We start from the raw sequence: 16652 nt of genomic DNA on the forward strand, positions 1-16652 counted from the left end.
TAGAAGATCAAGTGCCATTTGCTCAGTGAAGCATGTTGAATAACTAGAAGTAAGCGGGTAAAAACGCGTGCAAGATGCCTCGTTTAAGGTTTTTACACTTTTAACTGGCAAGGATAATTTTTTTGAAGCATTGAAAGCTTCACTTAGTTTGACCAAGAACCATTGACTTTACTTAATATCCGGAAATTTATTCAAAATAAGGAATAGAATTGAGCCCATGTAAAGTCATCATCTATCAGTTTCCTTCTTCCTCTTGCAAATCAAGACATTAAAGCCACCGGCCATGTGTGCCGTGAGAAGTGGCACGAATAAAGGCTGGTCTGGGCTAATATGCCGGATTCTGAATCTCCGGAGAATTGAAAACGCCACATACTTCATCTGTATAAAAGCCATGTCCTTCCCAAGACACACTCTGGGACCAGCCTGAAATATAGGAAACTTGAAAGGAGACACCTTTGTCATTGTTCTTTGGACGCTGTCTCTTTCAACGAACCACCGGTCCGGTCTAAACTCCAACCTGTCCTTCCCCCACAATGCCTCCATCCTCCCCATCCCATAAGGAAAATACGTCACCCTATCTCCTGCCTTCACCACTGTACCATCTGGAAGCAAATCATCAACTATGGCATGCTTAGAATCCCAGGGCACAGGTGGGTATAGCCTCATTGACTCACACAGACATGCCTTTAAGAACTTCAATTTCTTCAATGATTCATACTCTAATTCCCCTTCTACTCTAACTTGGGTCTCTCTCACAACCTGCTCCTCCACTTCTGGATGCTGAGAAAGCAACCAGAAGAACCATGTCAGAGCTGCCGAGGTGGTGTCTCTTCCCGCCATCATGAAACTTATCAGCATATCTCTAATCATGTTCTCCTCGTAACCTTGACATATAAGGCGTGACAAGAGATCTTCACGCCCATGGTTCATTATTTTTCTCATCCTCATATTCTTCCTCTCTCGAATCATTCCCATCACACGTCTCCTAACCTCCCCCACAGCTTCTTTAAGCCTTCGTTCAGATCCAGCCCCGACCCATCTCTTCACCTTCCATATCACGAACAAAGGCGCCGTTCCGCGTCGCGCAGATATCTCCGAGGCCTCATCGAAAGCTCTGGCAAGAGGCGAGGCAGGCACAGAAGGATCCAGGCAACAAATATCAACACCTAACGTGATTTTACAGATCACATTCAACGAGAATCTAGCTAGTAGCTCCTGCAAGTCCACCATTTGTTGTTTTATACACAGAGCCTCCATCACCGGAAGAAGCCTCTGACCCACCTCCTCCTCCAGTGTGTGGATCACAAATTCCCTCAGTGACCTTCCAGTGAACTCGTGGGCGGCCAGTTTACGTTGGGTCCGCCAGAGCTCGCCGTCGACGTTGAATATTCCGTGTCCGAGGAAGTCACCGAGGATGTCGGTGAAGGGCTTGCCTTTGGGGAAGTTAAGGAAGTTGGTTTTGAGGATGTACTCAACATTTTGCGGGTTAGCAGTGATAATGGTCCTGGGTGCACCTAAGCGGTGTACAAGGATGGTGTTGGTGGGAGAGTGAGAGAGGAGGTGAGTGTACCAATGGAGGAGGCTCTTACGGTTGGCGTAGAAGGAGATGAGGCAACCGATGAGAGGGTAGGTCGGAGGGCCGTGGTGGGTTGAGTTGTTTCGTCGGAGTCGGAGTCGCCTGAGCTGAAGTAGTGTTATTGAGAAAAGAATGAAGAGGAATAAGGAGAGAATGAGCGAGAGAGGATGGAGGGAACGGAGGAGCATGGCTATGAATGATTATTCTATTCTGACCATGAATACTGTGTTAGTCCCTCGATGGCATGAAGATAATGAACTTTTCCGACCTGACTTTTGTGCTCATGACACTGATGATGATTTCAATAGTTGAGATTTAAAATATTATTTTATTTTAATTTTATTAAAATAAAATTTTATAAAAATTATCAAATAATTTTAATTTTTCTTATTTTCAATGTAATTTAAATTTAATATTAAATTTTTTATAATTGCTATATATTCACATTCACTGTCCAAAGATATGCTTTGCAGTACAAATTTAATATCATGAAGATGAACCGAGCTTTTCCTCTATAAGCCAACAAATAAATAAATAATTGACTTGACTCTATGAAGCCTGCCCCACACCATCTGGAAGGAAATTAAGTGCTTCTTTTATTCTTTTCCCCTCCCAGAGATATAGATGCTCCTTAATAAATTACTCTGCCAAGAAATTTAAGACAAATTAAGTTCATAAGCATGCTGTCATTTAAATAAACTGACAAACTTTTCGTACATTTTCCCAGCCCAAGGCCAAAAAAAAAAAAAAAATACTCCTCGCTATTGATATATAAAGCACACTTTTTGATATCATGTTAAAAAATATATGTTACTTTGAGTCTTTTAAAATATAATTAATAATATTTGTTGAAAATTATTTTGATTAGGGTTATAATTAAAATTTTTTTAATAAAGACAACCTATTAAATAAATAAATATGAAAATAATGTGTAATTTCAAATGACATTAACTAACTTATTGAAAATATAGAGCAGTTAAAAAATACTCCCTTCGTCTTTATATATAAAATATTTTTAAAAACTTATTTTATTTTTAAATATAAGGAGTGGTAATGATATTTTTAAGTAGTTAAATAATTTTATTTTTGTCTTAAAAATAGAATAAATCATTAACTGTATGTTTTCTTTATCATTATCATGATATTAATTATGATATTATTAAGGATAAAATTAAAAAATTATTGTATTTTTATGTGATTTTTTTAAAATTATTTTGATTAGGGTTATAATTAAATTTTTTAATAGAGACAACCTATTAAATAAAAATAAATATGAAAAAAATGTGCAATTTCAAATGACATTAATTAACTTATTAAAAGTATAGAGTAGTTAAAAAGAACTCCTTCTATGAGTTTTGTCTCTATATATAAGGTATTTTTTAGAAGTTTATTTTATCTCTAAATATGATAATGATATTTTTAAATAATAAGACAATTTTATCCTTATCTTGAAAAATAGAATAAATTATTAACTGTATGTTTTCTTTATCACCATCATGATATTAATTATGATATTATTATGAGTAAAATTAAAAAATTATTGTGTTTTTATGTGAGTTTAACTAAATAACAAACATTCATTGGTATGTAAAATCTAATTAAAAATACCTTATATATATGGATGAAAGAAATATCTTATAATACTAAATGGAAGGAAATAAGGGCACACTTTTATGAAATTTAATGATTTAGTACGTATTCTCTCTATCCTTATATATAAAATATTTTTAATCGAATCATACAAAATAATAAAAATTAGTTATCTAATTAACAGCACATCAACATTTTAATTTTGTCCCTAATTATTTTAAATAAAAAATGAATCTCTTTTTTCAAAGTAAATTAATGAGAATACTTATATTTTTTCTTTTCAATTTAATAAGGGTATAATGGTTCATTCATTAAAAAAATATGTTAACAACCCTTTATATTTAGGAATAAAAAAATTTTAAAAAAGTTCTCATATATAAAAATGGAGAGAGTAAATTAAATCTCAATTGTTAGGGAGAGATCTCCTTATCAACTGAAATGAAGTTAACACTTTTGAACAATAATATAAACCAAAGTTAATTTGGTCTTTTATAATAAGTGCCTGTTTGGTTTGCCCAAATAATCAATTATTTGGGGACAAACCATGGTTTACCAAAAAGTTATCCAAATATCAGGATTTGTTATTAATCGATTGTCTAGCTAAAAATTAATTTTTTGATGAAGTTGCTTCACAGAGCTTTTTGAAATTGACTTTTACTGTTATTATGTATAAAATATTACCTACCCATATCACACTTTCATATTCTCATTTTCTTTTTTGGACCAATCTCACATTCTCATTTTCATCTCCCCTGTCTCACTATCTCGTGTCTATGCATTCTTAGATCTGCCATTGTCCTCCCACTGCCAAGCCGTCTCCGACAATAGCCGGCGGCAACAATCTTCTGTGTACTCTCTCTGGCGTGCTCTCTTTAGTGTGTGCTCATCTTTCAAGTCTTCAGACGCACGATGCAGAGCAAAAGAATGAAGGACTGCCAAGATACCATGGAGGAGAATGGAGTGCTCGTGCTGCTATTAAACAGCCACAAACTTGCTGGCGATGAAGTCCAAAGAAATGGGTCGGCAGTGAGGAATTAGAGGAGATCATGTTGATGAAGAGAAGGAAGAAAATTAGACAAGGTCGATGCTTTGTTTCACGCGAGGAAGATGAAGTTTCTAAAAAAAAACAAAAAGAAAAGAAAAGAAAAAATTGGGAAAACTACAAGAAATGACATAAGAAAAATTTACAACAAAGGATTCCAAATTTTTATGTTATAACTTAAAAGATTAGGCATTTTTGGTACTTTTCCAACAATTAAATGAAAATAAATAAAATATCAATAAGCAAGAAAAATTATTTAATTAAAATTTAAGATCATTCAATTCTTTTTTTCTTAAAAAATTTGGTCCTATGAATTTTAATAGAGTGCTTGCCCCAACTTTTGAATAAATGCGGATATTTTTCCTGCATTTGATTTCAATTAGATATCAATTTATATATTACCATATTTATTAGTTATTATAAAATTGATGTTTGTTATTTTATTAAATTTATTTTAATTAAAATATATTGAATTATTTATTTACATAAATTAAAATGTTAATATTTATTTGTTTGACAGAACTTTTCAAACTTTGTCAGGATTGGTCTTCTTCAATGTTATGAACCAGTGTTAAAATGTGAAATAAAAAGAGAAAGCAAGAAAAATTGGATCAACTTGATAAATATGCAAATAGTAACATTAGATTCTCATGAACTACGACTTTATTGATGGCTTGAAATGAAACAATATAATAGAGGTTTCTCGCAGACTACTACTTAGCTTCACAGGTTAATTATTTTGATATCAATTTGATAGCATCAACCAACCCAATCGAAAAACAAAAAACAATCAATCACTTGCCCAATTCAAAGAACTCAAGCAATGAGTCAGTTTTTTAAAATAAAAAATCATTAATAAATCCGGTTAAAAAATTAACAAATCCCAATCAACTCACTGATTTGGCAAGCATATATAAAAGCTGCGAGTTGCCAGCTTATTGAAGAGTGGCTTTATTATGTAATTAGGGGCTTTATTAAGACAGTGGGTGACTATCATTAAATCAAATATATTGTAAATTAATGGCTTTGTCTTGAAGAATTTATTCATTGATTCTGATAGTTATTTATTATTCTTGGCCGAGGTTTCTCAAACTCTTTTCATCTTGGTTATAAATCACTTCTAATATATTTTACTAAAATAAAAAAACTTTAAAACTCATTAATTATATCTAAAAATTTAATAATTTCTTTACTTTGCCCTTAAGTATATATACTTTAATAATATATTTTTTCTCTCCAACATTGATTAGAGGGCAAATGAAAAAATTTATGATAAAAATTTAATGCGTTAACTTGTAAACAGGACTAAAAAAATCTTCCTTCTTTATCCAATAAACAGGATCAGAGGGGCTATTAGTGAACAGATATCAATGGGGGCTAACAAAACTAAACTCAAAATAGTAGGTGTCCAGGTTCATTGTAATTTTGTATTCTCTTTGTTTCAAATTATAGGGTATTTTTAAAAGAGTTTTTCTGCCTCAAAATATAATATATTTTGAGTAGATTAAGGTTTTATTGAATAAACTAATTTTAATGTTATCATTTCTCTCTCTATAATTAATTTTCGTTCCTTCTTTTTTAGTATATTAAATTATGAGATAAAAGTTTGTATTTTTATTTTAAAAAAATAAGATAATTAAATATATTTAATGAGATTTATTAATATGTAAAATTTTATCTAAAAATATTTTATAACTTGGGATAGAAATAGTAATAATCTAAGTGTCTATTATCAAGGACACAAATCTAAATAAGAAAATATTGTGATGTTAACTAGTAGGGGAAAAAAAAGAGCAAAAATGACTTCAGTTGTGATCTGACTCGGTTTTCAGTTTAGCTATTGAGCATTGCGTTTTCTTGGCCAATTTTTCAGCGGTTGGAAAAAGAATGGAGACGCTTCAAGAGTACCTGCCAACATGTCTCAATAATTGAATAGCTTTCTATGAGCTTTAATTTCGAGATTACATGCTTCAACCCAATATCCACGTTGATTCTTTTTTATGTTACATGTAGTTTTCATGCCTGCGCTGAAAAGCAGTACAATCAATTATAAAGTCTTATATTTTATGCAATAGTGGTTTTCTTTGGGTCTTTTCATAATAGAAAGAAGAAAGAAGACAATCACCGCTCGTCCATGTGGATGATGATTTGAAATGACAGGAACAGAAGCTCTAATCTTTCTTAATTATTATTCAACAGCACTTAAAGTCCATTTATCATGTAATTAAGGCTCTAAAACTGGCATAATGAGTAAAAGCAGTAAGGTGGATATGGCAAGATCAACAATGGCAGTTTTGAAGGTTAGCTTCTAGATAAAGACATGGATAGCCTTTGCCGAGTAGGACCAACAGTTACTGAGTCATTTGCTTGTAATTAGGGCATGCCAGAATATGCAGGACACCAGTCCAACAATGACAAATCAATGACAAAGACAGTGACAAAACCTTACCTTTACAGAATTCACGGCTAAGAGAACAACACGAACGTTGATCACATGGTTCAGAGCTATCATGGGAAGTTTCTTGAAATGGCATGGGAAGCAAAGGTTTCTCATTATGGAGTAAATGAGTGGGGCCCTCTTGCATTTGTCACTGTCTTGCTTTTCTCCACTCTTAATTTTCTTATCACAGTGAAACTACCAGGCAGGTTCGCTTTCATAGTTTAGACACCCTGTACCAATCATTCACCTTGCTCCATTCTCTCTCTAGGATTTTTCACTCCAAGTTGGTGAAGCTTGTCTCATCATGCAGCACTTCTTCTCCTTGTCTCTTACACTCTCTGACAACACGTGTAAACACAGAAACATACACGCCATCCCTCCGGGCCAAAATGTAGGAGTTAGGTAATGAATATGTTTTGATCCTGCACGTAAAATCTCAATGTGGTTCGGCTCTCACATTTATTATGTATTTTTTCCGCAAACCATCCATAGTTGCAATCAACATGATACTTCATCTGTTTTAAAAATATAAAATATTTTTAATCAAATCTCATTCTTTAATAAAATAATTATTTATTTTTAAATTAATTTTATATTTTTATACTTATCTTTATTAAATACCTTACAATAAATATAAAATTATTATCAATAAAAACACTTAAAAAAAAAACAATAATTATATCTTTAAAGATTAAAAATCTTACATTTTTAAACATACAACTTCTTAAAAAATATCTTATATTTTTAAACAGAAGAAATAGTTTTTAATGTAAATAAATAAAAAGTAAAGTATTTTAGAAAAACTAATATATATATTTTATGAATAACTAATTTTCTTAATCTATGTGAATTAATTATATATTTCCTACATTTAGAACAGTATACATCATACTCGATTTTCAACGTTGATATTAAACCATGTCACCGGTTAGAACTAAAAAGAAGAAGACCCTGGAAGGAATTTACTCCCCTGCACATTCTTCATTTTCATTCAAAAAACAGAATGAAGTCATTTCCGTTGTTTGGTCTAAGTTACATATCTATCAAGTCCCCTGATCTGTGAGTTTTTATTCTTCTCATGCCAGAAATATTGTCTTTCTAGAAGAGGAAAAAGCTCGAAGGGAGGCCCATTAGTCATCATACTGACAGCTAATTTATGTCTATTGGATAAGAAGATTCTGGGCCATAACAAATGAATTATACATTATCCAAGTTAATGTTTAATCTTATTCAGAGCCTCAGAAGTTCCTTGACCAAGAACTCTCTTTGCTACACATGTCATACGGGATGAGAAACATAAACAGTTGAATATGGAGTGCTGGTTCATGGCAACACACACAAAAGCCGCGAAACTTTTACAAGTTTGAGTGACCTGCTTGGACTTGAATCCGATGCCATGAAGTGTTTAATATCCCTCTCAAGTTCCAAATGTCTTCTACTTTTTGAGGTTGCACATTTGAAGCTGAATCTACCTGCAAAATGAGCCAAACGTGACAACGGCAGATACTAACTCCATCATATTGTTGATTGTTGATTGATAAATCACATTTTTATCCCCTTAATTTAGACTTTTTTAATACTATTGAAGGCAAATTGAGTTTAATTAGGCATCATTTGATTTTAACAATTTTCAATTAAATTTCCTAATTTAATTGGTTGAGAAAAAAACGATTTTGGTTGAGCTACACTACCAAATAATTAAACCTAGTTTAATTTTGATGTTATTCAACAGTATTGTCATTGATCCTTGCGAACCATTATGCAAATCAGGCCACTTGGGTTAAATTGCTTTTATAATATAAAGTATTAAGTGAAAAACTAGAGTCATGGTTAATATTTGTTAGCAGGCAAAAAAATGAGCCGTACCGCTTTTGCAATAATTTCAGTGCTACGAAGAATATCAGCTGTGACCTCAAACAGCACCCATGCCCATTTGTCATTGTTAGCATCATCTGCTACGTAGGGAATGCCACTTCTCTGAAATCTTGAAGCTTCCAGCCAAGTTCTGCCTCCATCAACAGATATATCTACTCTCTCTATGCCTCTGCCACCCCCAGATACTGCATATCCGCTAATTTTTACCTACACGTGGTATATGAGAATTAGAATTTAGTCAATTACCAATACATTTAACATGCAAGATAGTCAGTCTTGCTTACTTCGCTTGGTGAACAACGACACAAAGGGGATTCAAAATCAACCTAAACTTATTTTCTGAATTTTCTTAGTTGAAAACCAAAACCATTGTACCAAATTTATAGGAAAATGTGGTCGGAGATCTGAATGAACATGCCAGGTAAAATAGGATCAATAGGGCGCATGAAAAGCTGAAATAATAAGTAACAGATACACATTCCTGCATAGAATAGCTCATCAAACCAGCGGTTGCATAAACTAACCTTCCCAGGCTTTACTGTGCTCACATCTTCCAGAGAACATATAACACACTGTCATAGTAAATTAGTGAGTACTAGTTACAAATTTTCAGCTTCCAAATCTAAGGAAATTTTTGTGTCTGCTCCATTAACCAGAACATATAAACACTAGAAGTGATTGAAAGATAATTAAATGACTGGTTTTTTAATTCATAAAAAAAAATGTCAGGTAACGTTGAAAGAAAATAATTACCTGGACAGGAAAATCCATTTGGGGTCTCCTGGTTGACCAGTTAATGTTTTCCCAGTTCACTGAGGGAGGGAACATTTTGTAGTCCTTTTGCATGAAGAAACCCTGCCACGTGACAATGTGATGTCATAGAACTCTATAAGAAGGAAATGTTAGTAATACCAGAATCATATTACAGCATATATCAGACCTGACTTTCTTCTGCAATGATATTGATGGAATCAAGCCACTTAACAGAGCGAGCTCCAATAACACCGGGAACAACCACACGTAATGGATACCCATGATCCCTACTGAGAGGCTAAAGCAAGGCAAAAGAATATTAAACGGCGGTAAGAAGAACAGCATGAAAAGATATTATAGTGTGCTCAACTACCTCGACCCTAAAAGCAGAAAAGAAAAATACACAAAACACATGGAGGGAAAAAAGAGCAGTGGTTTGTCAAGATAAAGAAAGAATTACGATAATAAGGAAAACATCTTTGAAATCCTGGAAGAGCAAGCTTAGTAAAACAGTTTTAGCTATGCTAACTTAAAGGTAGCACCGCATGTAAGAAGGTACCCCACATATTATCTAGCATGTCTATTTCACAGATCAATCATAAAGCAGTGATAACATGTTTTTTTATCATTAACGCATGAAGACATGTTTTGAATAAATAGATTCCAGTCATGGGTCAAACACGTAGACTATACAAGAGCTGACCTTACACTGAGAAAGTGAAAGCAACAGAAGAGTCAGACTCGGTTATAACTCTGTTTCCAACAAACATGCACCATATTTCTCTAGAGCTTTTAATGACTTTAGAAATGGTATCTGCAGTTCATCTTGAATGGAAATAAGACTTCAAGAAGCTAATTTCACTCACCCAAAAAAAAAAAAAAAACGAAGTTAGTTTCACTTACTTCTCCATTCATCTCATAAGCGAGAAGAACATCTGCATCAGGATTTGTGGCCTGATCTAGTGGAATTGATACCTTGTAAGGGCCTCCATTTGCCTCCTACATTTTTTTTATAAGATTTAAAGAAACAACGGATTACTCTCATCTATAAATGACCAGAAACTATCAAGGATCATTGGAGTGAATTTACAAACCTTATTATATTAACCAGAAAAGGGAAAAAACTTACAAACTAGGAGTTCTTACCTTACACTTGTCAATGCTAACAAATTCTACATGTTTTCCACCAAATTGAGTGATACTTGTCAACTTCGGTATTCCAACAAGTCCAAGCACATCAGCCAATTTAGCACCACCCCAAACAGCTGAGAAAAATATACATTCAAAGAATTCTTAGAAGTTGAGACATATCATATAAACTCAGACACTAGACAACAGGGGTATGTTTCATCACCACATGCATTGGGAAAGACATACTTCAACCCAGATATTAATAAACAGTTATGCATGTGGAATACAGTTTCAGGGTATAAATTTTATCCCATAAGAAAATTTCAGATTACACCAGGGTCTGTGTCCTCCCACTTATGACAAAAGAAATCTTACTTGATTCACAATTTGTTAAAAGAAGTTGAGAAAGTTCCAGTCAACCAATGATACTACTAACCATTTCCAATGGCAGAAACATCCCAACCAACTCCTTTGACCGCTTTGGTCTTGCTCATAGCAGTCCTTCTATTACCTGCACACTGTAAAACCCATTGAAAGAAGATGAATGCATTTGCCGGATAAAGGTGGTGGGAAACTCAAGCCTAATATGGTCTTTTCTTCTTCTTTTATTGGTTAAAGCCTAATGTGATCTTTAATTGCAAGTTTATCAAACAAATGTTATCTGACAAAATGCAGTATGAATTTTCAACTAACCAACCTGCAGTGTGGCAGTGACATTATACTTTGGAAGCATCCTATGAGAAAATTAGTGAATCACAAGTCAGTTGCTTGCTCGAGATAAAATTTTCAGGAGATACATATAGCAAATAAATAATAGACGCAGCATGCAAAGGTCTGAACAAAGTGATATTAAGCAAAGCTGAAAATTCTTGAAGGTATCCTGACCATCACTAACCTGATATCCTTCATCCGAAGCTGTTTGGGCTTTTCTAGTAAACCAGAAATTGAGATGCAGTATCTGCTCTGCCAAACGTGACATGAAATACGTCAAAATTCCTTTACCGAACAGCCTTGATGAGCAAAGCGGAAGAATTAGGCAAGATCAACACGTAACCTTTCGATGTCATCAACAATTGGTACAGGGCCATGATTTCTCTTGTAAAAGAAATCTGCAGGAGTTAAATATGAGGAAATCAACAAAGAACGCGGTGGCTCAGCATTGAATGGTTCCTGAAGAACACAGCAGGTTGAACTTGAGTGCCGATGCAGAAAATTAGAAAAAAGTGGAAAAAAGCATGAAACTTTCTAACATTTATAGGATGATGACCACGTATCATCAAGTAAGAAGCCATTAAAAAAAAAAATTACGAAGGCATGACATCAACTTAAAGCAGGAAACAAGCCATTTGCTTAAAGACGCACAATATACACCCAAACCAAATATGCCACATTAAGTTAAATACTCCAGAAATCAAAATAAAACAGTCGCCGAAGGCACCAAGCCAGAAAAGGACTTGTCGCCGCAAATCAAGGTCACTAGTTCTCCAAAGAACAGTCCCTTCATCTGTATCGATAGCACAGAGCCTATACTTCATAATATCAATTCCATTTCCCCAAAGAAGTTATATATATCGCATCCACTTCAAATTTTGTTAGGAGTTACACATATCTGAATTGGTACTGGTATGAGGAGAAAGACAAGAGGGGGTAAAAAAAGGAAGAATAATCACTTAAATAAATGACAAGAAGGAGGAAGTTTGCCTTGGAGTTAACACGAAGGCATGGGTGTCGAGCTGGTTCTCCGGAATAATCCGAGGGTGCTCTCAGCCCCGGCATTCTCAGGCTTGGCGCTCAGCTAACTTGTCCTTCAGAAAAGCCCACAGGACATCTTTACCATTGCATCTGTGGATAATGGGAGGAATCAGTTGACGTGGAGCGCTCTAATTGTCATTTCATCCCTAAAGTAAGGGCGCATTTTTTTTTTTACATATAATATATATTACTTATAAATTTAATCATAAACTATTTTTTTTTAGAAGTATATGATATCTTATACTAAATGATAGTGCAAAACAAATTATGAACTATTAAAAACGGAACTCCCAACACCTCTTCTTAAATTTAAATAGACAGACGTTAGTTGACTAGTTTATTGTGCTATTTTGCCTGAAATTCTATCTATGTGGCTGTATGTGAGATGAAATTTAATCCACCTAGTGTCTATGTGGTGGAGGTAGAAGACCAAAGGGCAAAGAGTGCATGCAAAAATCCTAACCTAACCATTCATCGACTTTGAGTTCACTTGTCCATTCATCGTGAGCGTTCTTAAGTGCAAAAGCCTTGCCCTAACCAAACCATAATCATAAGCATTAGCAAGAAAAAGAAAAAGGGTAAAATTGTAATATGATGAAATTAATTTAAGGATTTAAATTAATTAATTGGTTGATTTAATTCATTAATTGGGTTAATTGTGAGTTAATAATTGGGTTATGATAGCCATTTAAGCCTATTAGACCCTCTAAACGGTTAAAAACAACGCTCAAGAGGTTTTTAGGTTGAATTGGGTTCAGAAATTGGGTTTAAATAGAGTTGCATATTTTAAGATGTTCGTTGCAGCGAACAAGTGTAACTTATCATGATAAGCACGTTAGAATTTTAAAAATTGTAGAACAAAATCAAACTTCATTAAGGGTTAAGTTTTGAGAGTTTTAGTTGCAAGAGACTAAGTAGTTCTACTAGAGTTTTGTCTTGGTAGATCCTAGAGGTGTTTTGAAGCATATAAGGCTTTAGGTAAGCTTCATAATCCCTTAATCTCTCTTCTTCTTGCTCTTTTTACATTTTTTTAGGGCCTGTGATGGCAATATCTAAACCTAGGTTTGAGTTACATCAATTCCTATGACTTTGACAAGGTCTATGGATGTTAATAAATGCTTCTAACATTAAAGTTGAGTAGTTGGTAGCATTAAATGTCACTAATGAGAGGTTTAGAGTTAACCCCAATGCTAAGTAATTAAATTTAAGCTAATGAGAGTTAATGATAGTTATTGGGCTTAAAGGGGGTTAAATAAACTAATAATGGTTAGTTTTAGGGCTAGAGATGATTAATCATGCTTAGTGAAGGACTAAGCCTTAATTACAATTAAGGGTTAATTAATGATGATTAGTCATTAATGTTGTTTTGCATATATGGTTGTAGATTGATTATGCTAGGAGTGTATGACTGGAATAGCTCCCTTGGGAAATCCAAATTTAACTCTTAGGGTGGTAACTCAAAAGTGAAGATAACCAGAAATCTTATAATTGCATATAATTATGTCTGCAATTGCATTAAAATTGTTTTATGAATTTATGCCATTGAATGCTTATGAATATATGATTATTCTGATTAAGATGTTGTGTAGTGTGAAGTATGAACAAGGAGTCTTGACTGGATATAAATCAGTGACGTGATTTAAGTGCTAAAAATGTATGGTTGGTATGGCTATATGAACTATGAGAAATAGCTTGAACTAGTTATAAATCATTATTGTTGCTTATATCCTTAAATACATGCTTGAGTTAGCATATGTATATGTATTATATTAAGGAAGCAAGTATAAAGTGATGCAAAGTTTATGGTAACACGAGCTATGATAGTATGCGAGTTATGTTGTTTATTACATGCCTGTTGTTATGTTATGCATGAATAAATTGCATATGGTTAATTGAGCTAGCATGAGCATGATGGGTGGGAGTTCACCCTAGATTAGCTTAAGGCTAGCTTAGTATAAATCCATATGGTGTAACCTCTACTGATTTTGCATATAGTGGTTGACATCCTTGATTACTAATGTGCTTAGTATTATTAATAACCTACGGGTGTGGTATGGGTCAAATATGATGCTCAATATCACTTATCCTGGACTGGATAATGTGGGTTAGATAATGTATAACACCTTCAAAATGGAGTAAGTGGAACCCATGATCTGAGAGTGAGTATGGGAGCCTTTGGCTAAATAACCTAGAGAGCAAAGTTAGCTTCAATTGTATAGACTATTCTTATATGATTAATAGCTTATGGGTTCAATCAGATGATATAAGGAGGGATATAAGGTGATTCACTTCTCATAAGAATTTATATATATATATATATATATATATGAAAATGAGTTTATGTGATGACTTGGTTGTTATGTTATTGATTGCCTTATTATGCAACTGCCACACTTTAATATGCTTTCTTTAAGTTTCTTGGTTACTGAGATTTTTTAATCTCATTCCCTTTATTTAATGTTTTTCCAGGAGACGATAAGGCAAAGGGAAAGGCAGAGGCATTGATGCCAAAGAATTAGAAATATATTTGTAATGTTTTTAGCTAACTTTTGTGCAATGAAATGATATTTTGCCAACTCTAAGATGTATTGCATACACTTATTTGTTGGAGGATATATGTTTTATTTGCATATAAGCCCAATTGAGAATTTAGGCAATTTTGTGAGTTATTGGCCTCATGTATGGGTTGAGAGGTCAACCATGTAATTGTCTAATTACTATGATTAATTTGACAATCTTAATTGTTATGCAATATCATTGTGATTGGGATACTTAGGCTTGATTTGAGTGTTAATGCATGTTTGCATTTGTAAGGCTTAGTTTAATATATGAAGGGAGACACTTGTGATTAGTGCAAAGAGTCTAAAGGCTCCAAGTCATCACTTAGTATTTCAAGATCCTCAATTGGTATTAAGTTGAGTTGTAGTAAGTACCAGTTGCTTGATTATTTAATTATTTTTATGTGAGAGTTTAGATCACCTTAGTTGGAAGTCCAAGTGATTAATTATGGGGTTTAAATGTTTCTCTCTGCATGTTGTGATAACTGTGTTGTTAACATAGGGTTTTCTATGGTGAGTGCATATTTTGTGTTGGCTATAGTGAGTAAAGCTGTAGGTTACAATGAGTTGGCTTTTGTGCCATACGCCGTGGCAAACGTGCTTTCAGCTACAACAAGTAAGTAAATGCAACTAGGTTCGCAACAAAGGGGTCTTACGTCATGGCAAGTGGTTCCATATGTAGTTGGCTATGAAGAAGGTACTCTTAGCTGTGACAAGCTAGTCCTATCTTTTGAGATGAAAATTTTTCCCTTTTTGTCCCTTTCTTAATGCTATGTTTGATATTTTCATGTTTCCACATATTTTTAAATACTCTGACTTTAGAAAAGTGTTCTAGTTAATCTTTAACTATTCTTTGGGATCCTAATTTTGAGTTGTCACTTAATAAATGTTTCCAATATTAAAGTCATGGTTGATCCTTTTGCTTAAAGTGTTAGTTAGTAGAGTTATTTAAGGTTTAATAATGGAGGTCATTACAAAAATTGCAAGCCTCTTTCAAAGAGGGTCACATATGCTTGAAGATTCCTCTATTACAAGAAGGTATAAAGGATAGAGCAAAGCTCCATTGATTTGAAGAAAAAAAAAGACTTCTTAAAGTGAAGTCTGAAGAAATCTCAAAAGTAATAACTTCTTTATACTGTGAAATCCTACTTATGCCCTCTATCTAATTATTGATTATTGTATTTGTAGAGTGAAATTGCTGATAAAAAATTAAGATGTCAGAACATGAGGCTAGTAATGAAGAAGCAAGTGACAACTCAAACTTTGTGCTTAAGGGACTAGGCCTCCTCTTTTTAGTGTTGTCATAATACAAAAGATCTAAGAAGGTAATTGAAAAAAAATAAGATTACATTAGGTCTTGTTGATGCATCTAATGATTTAGGTCATGTGGGTGAGCGTAATAATGCATTTGATTACTTGAGTCAAGTAACTGAGGGCATTGAATGTTGTAGAGCCAAGCAAATAGAGTATAATGTTAGAGAAGTATACTAGAGTGAGAATAAGGCCATTAAGGATGATATAATAGATGTAGAGAAATGGATTCAAGAGTCATACACTGGTATAGATGATAATACTAGAATTCAAGAGCAAAATGATAATACTAGTATAGATGTAGCAAGTTGGCTAAATGAGTCATATACTAGAGTTGGACATTATAATGGTGAGCATGATTGGAATGATAAGAATGATGGCCATAATGATGAAAAGGATGTTTCAGACGAGAGTAAGAGTACTGGTAGTAAGGAACAAAAGAAGTGATGAAGGAAGCTCTAAAGGTAGTGACTATAGGACCACTTAGAAGAAAGTAAAGAGGAGACAAGTGGGTCTGACTTCGACCTAGATGATGATGGGCATGTGGAGGAAGATAGGAGGGCCATAAAAAGTAAGCCTTTTTTTTATGATTGGTATGACCTTCTTAAACCCTAGTGAGGTAAA

General features: G+C 33.7%; 2 protein-coding genes across 3 annotated transcripts; both read right to left on the reverse strand.

Annotated features, from left to right (window-relative positions):
- Positions 1–147: 147 nt before the first annotated feature.
- On the reverse strand, positions 148–1848 carry LOC129306077 (cytochrome P450 94B3-like). The gene has a single exon (XM_054946417.1). The coding sequence runs from the start codon at positions 1762–1764 to the stop codon at positions 229–231; it is 1536 nt and encodes a 511-aa protein (XP_054802392.1). The 5' UTR covers positions 1765–1848; the 3' UTR covers positions 148–228.
- Positions 1849–7778: 5930 nt separating this feature from the next.
- Positions 7779–12267, reverse strand: LOC129304796 (sulfite oxidase-like). 2 transcript variants are annotated; one of them, XM_054944593.1, is made up of 12 exons: positions 12109–12267; positions 11462–11577; positions 11303–11365; positions 11105–11141; positions 10844–10925; positions 10423–10541; positions 10180–10275; positions 9464–9574; positions 9277–9378; positions 9048–9095; positions 8515–8730; positions 7779–8120 (listed from the first exon to the last, which is right to left on the reverse strand). In XM_054944593.1, the coding sequence occupies exons 1-12, from the start codon at positions 12181–12183 to the stop codon at positions 8004–8006; spliced, it is 1182 nt and encodes a 393-aa protein (XP_054800568.1). In that variant the 5' UTR covers positions 12184–12267; the 3' UTR covers positions 7779–8003. The 2 variants fall into 2 exon arrangements, with proteins under 2 accessions (XP_054800568.1, XP_054800569.1); XM_054944594.1 differs by lacking the exon at positions 9048–9095.
- Between the last annotated feature and the right edge of the window lie 4385 nt (positions 12268–16652).

This window comes from Prosopis cineraria, unplaced genomic scaffold (assembly GCF_029017545.1).
Source record: "Prosopis cineraria cultivar Desert tree isolate PC_DT_omini unplaced genomic scaffold, ASM2901754v1 PC3, whole genome shotgun sequence".
Classification (NCBI taxonomy): domain Eukaryota; kingdom Viridiplantae; phylum Streptophyta; class Magnoliopsida; order Fabales; family Fabaceae; genus Prosopis; species Prosopis cineraria.

Excerpts from the sequence above, each read along its gene's own strand:
- LOC129306077 (XM_054946417.1), bottom strand. The coding sequence starts at position 1,764 with ATGCTCCTCCGTTCCCTCCATCCTCTCTCGCTCATTCTCTCCTTATTC.
- LOC129304796 (XM_054944593.1), bottom strand. The coding sequence starts at position 12,183 with ATGCCGGGGCTGAGAGCACCCTCGGATTATTCCGGAGAACCAGCTCGA. Across the intron at positions 9,575-10,179 it reads CTTATGAGATGAATGGAGAA|CCTCTCAGTAGGGATCATGG; the intron begins GTAAGTGAAACT and ends GCCTTGCTTTAG. Across the intron at positions 8,731-9,047 it reads GCACAGTAAAGCCTGGGAAG|GTAAAAATTAGCGGATATGC; the intron begins GTTAGTTTATGC and ends TACCACGTGTAG.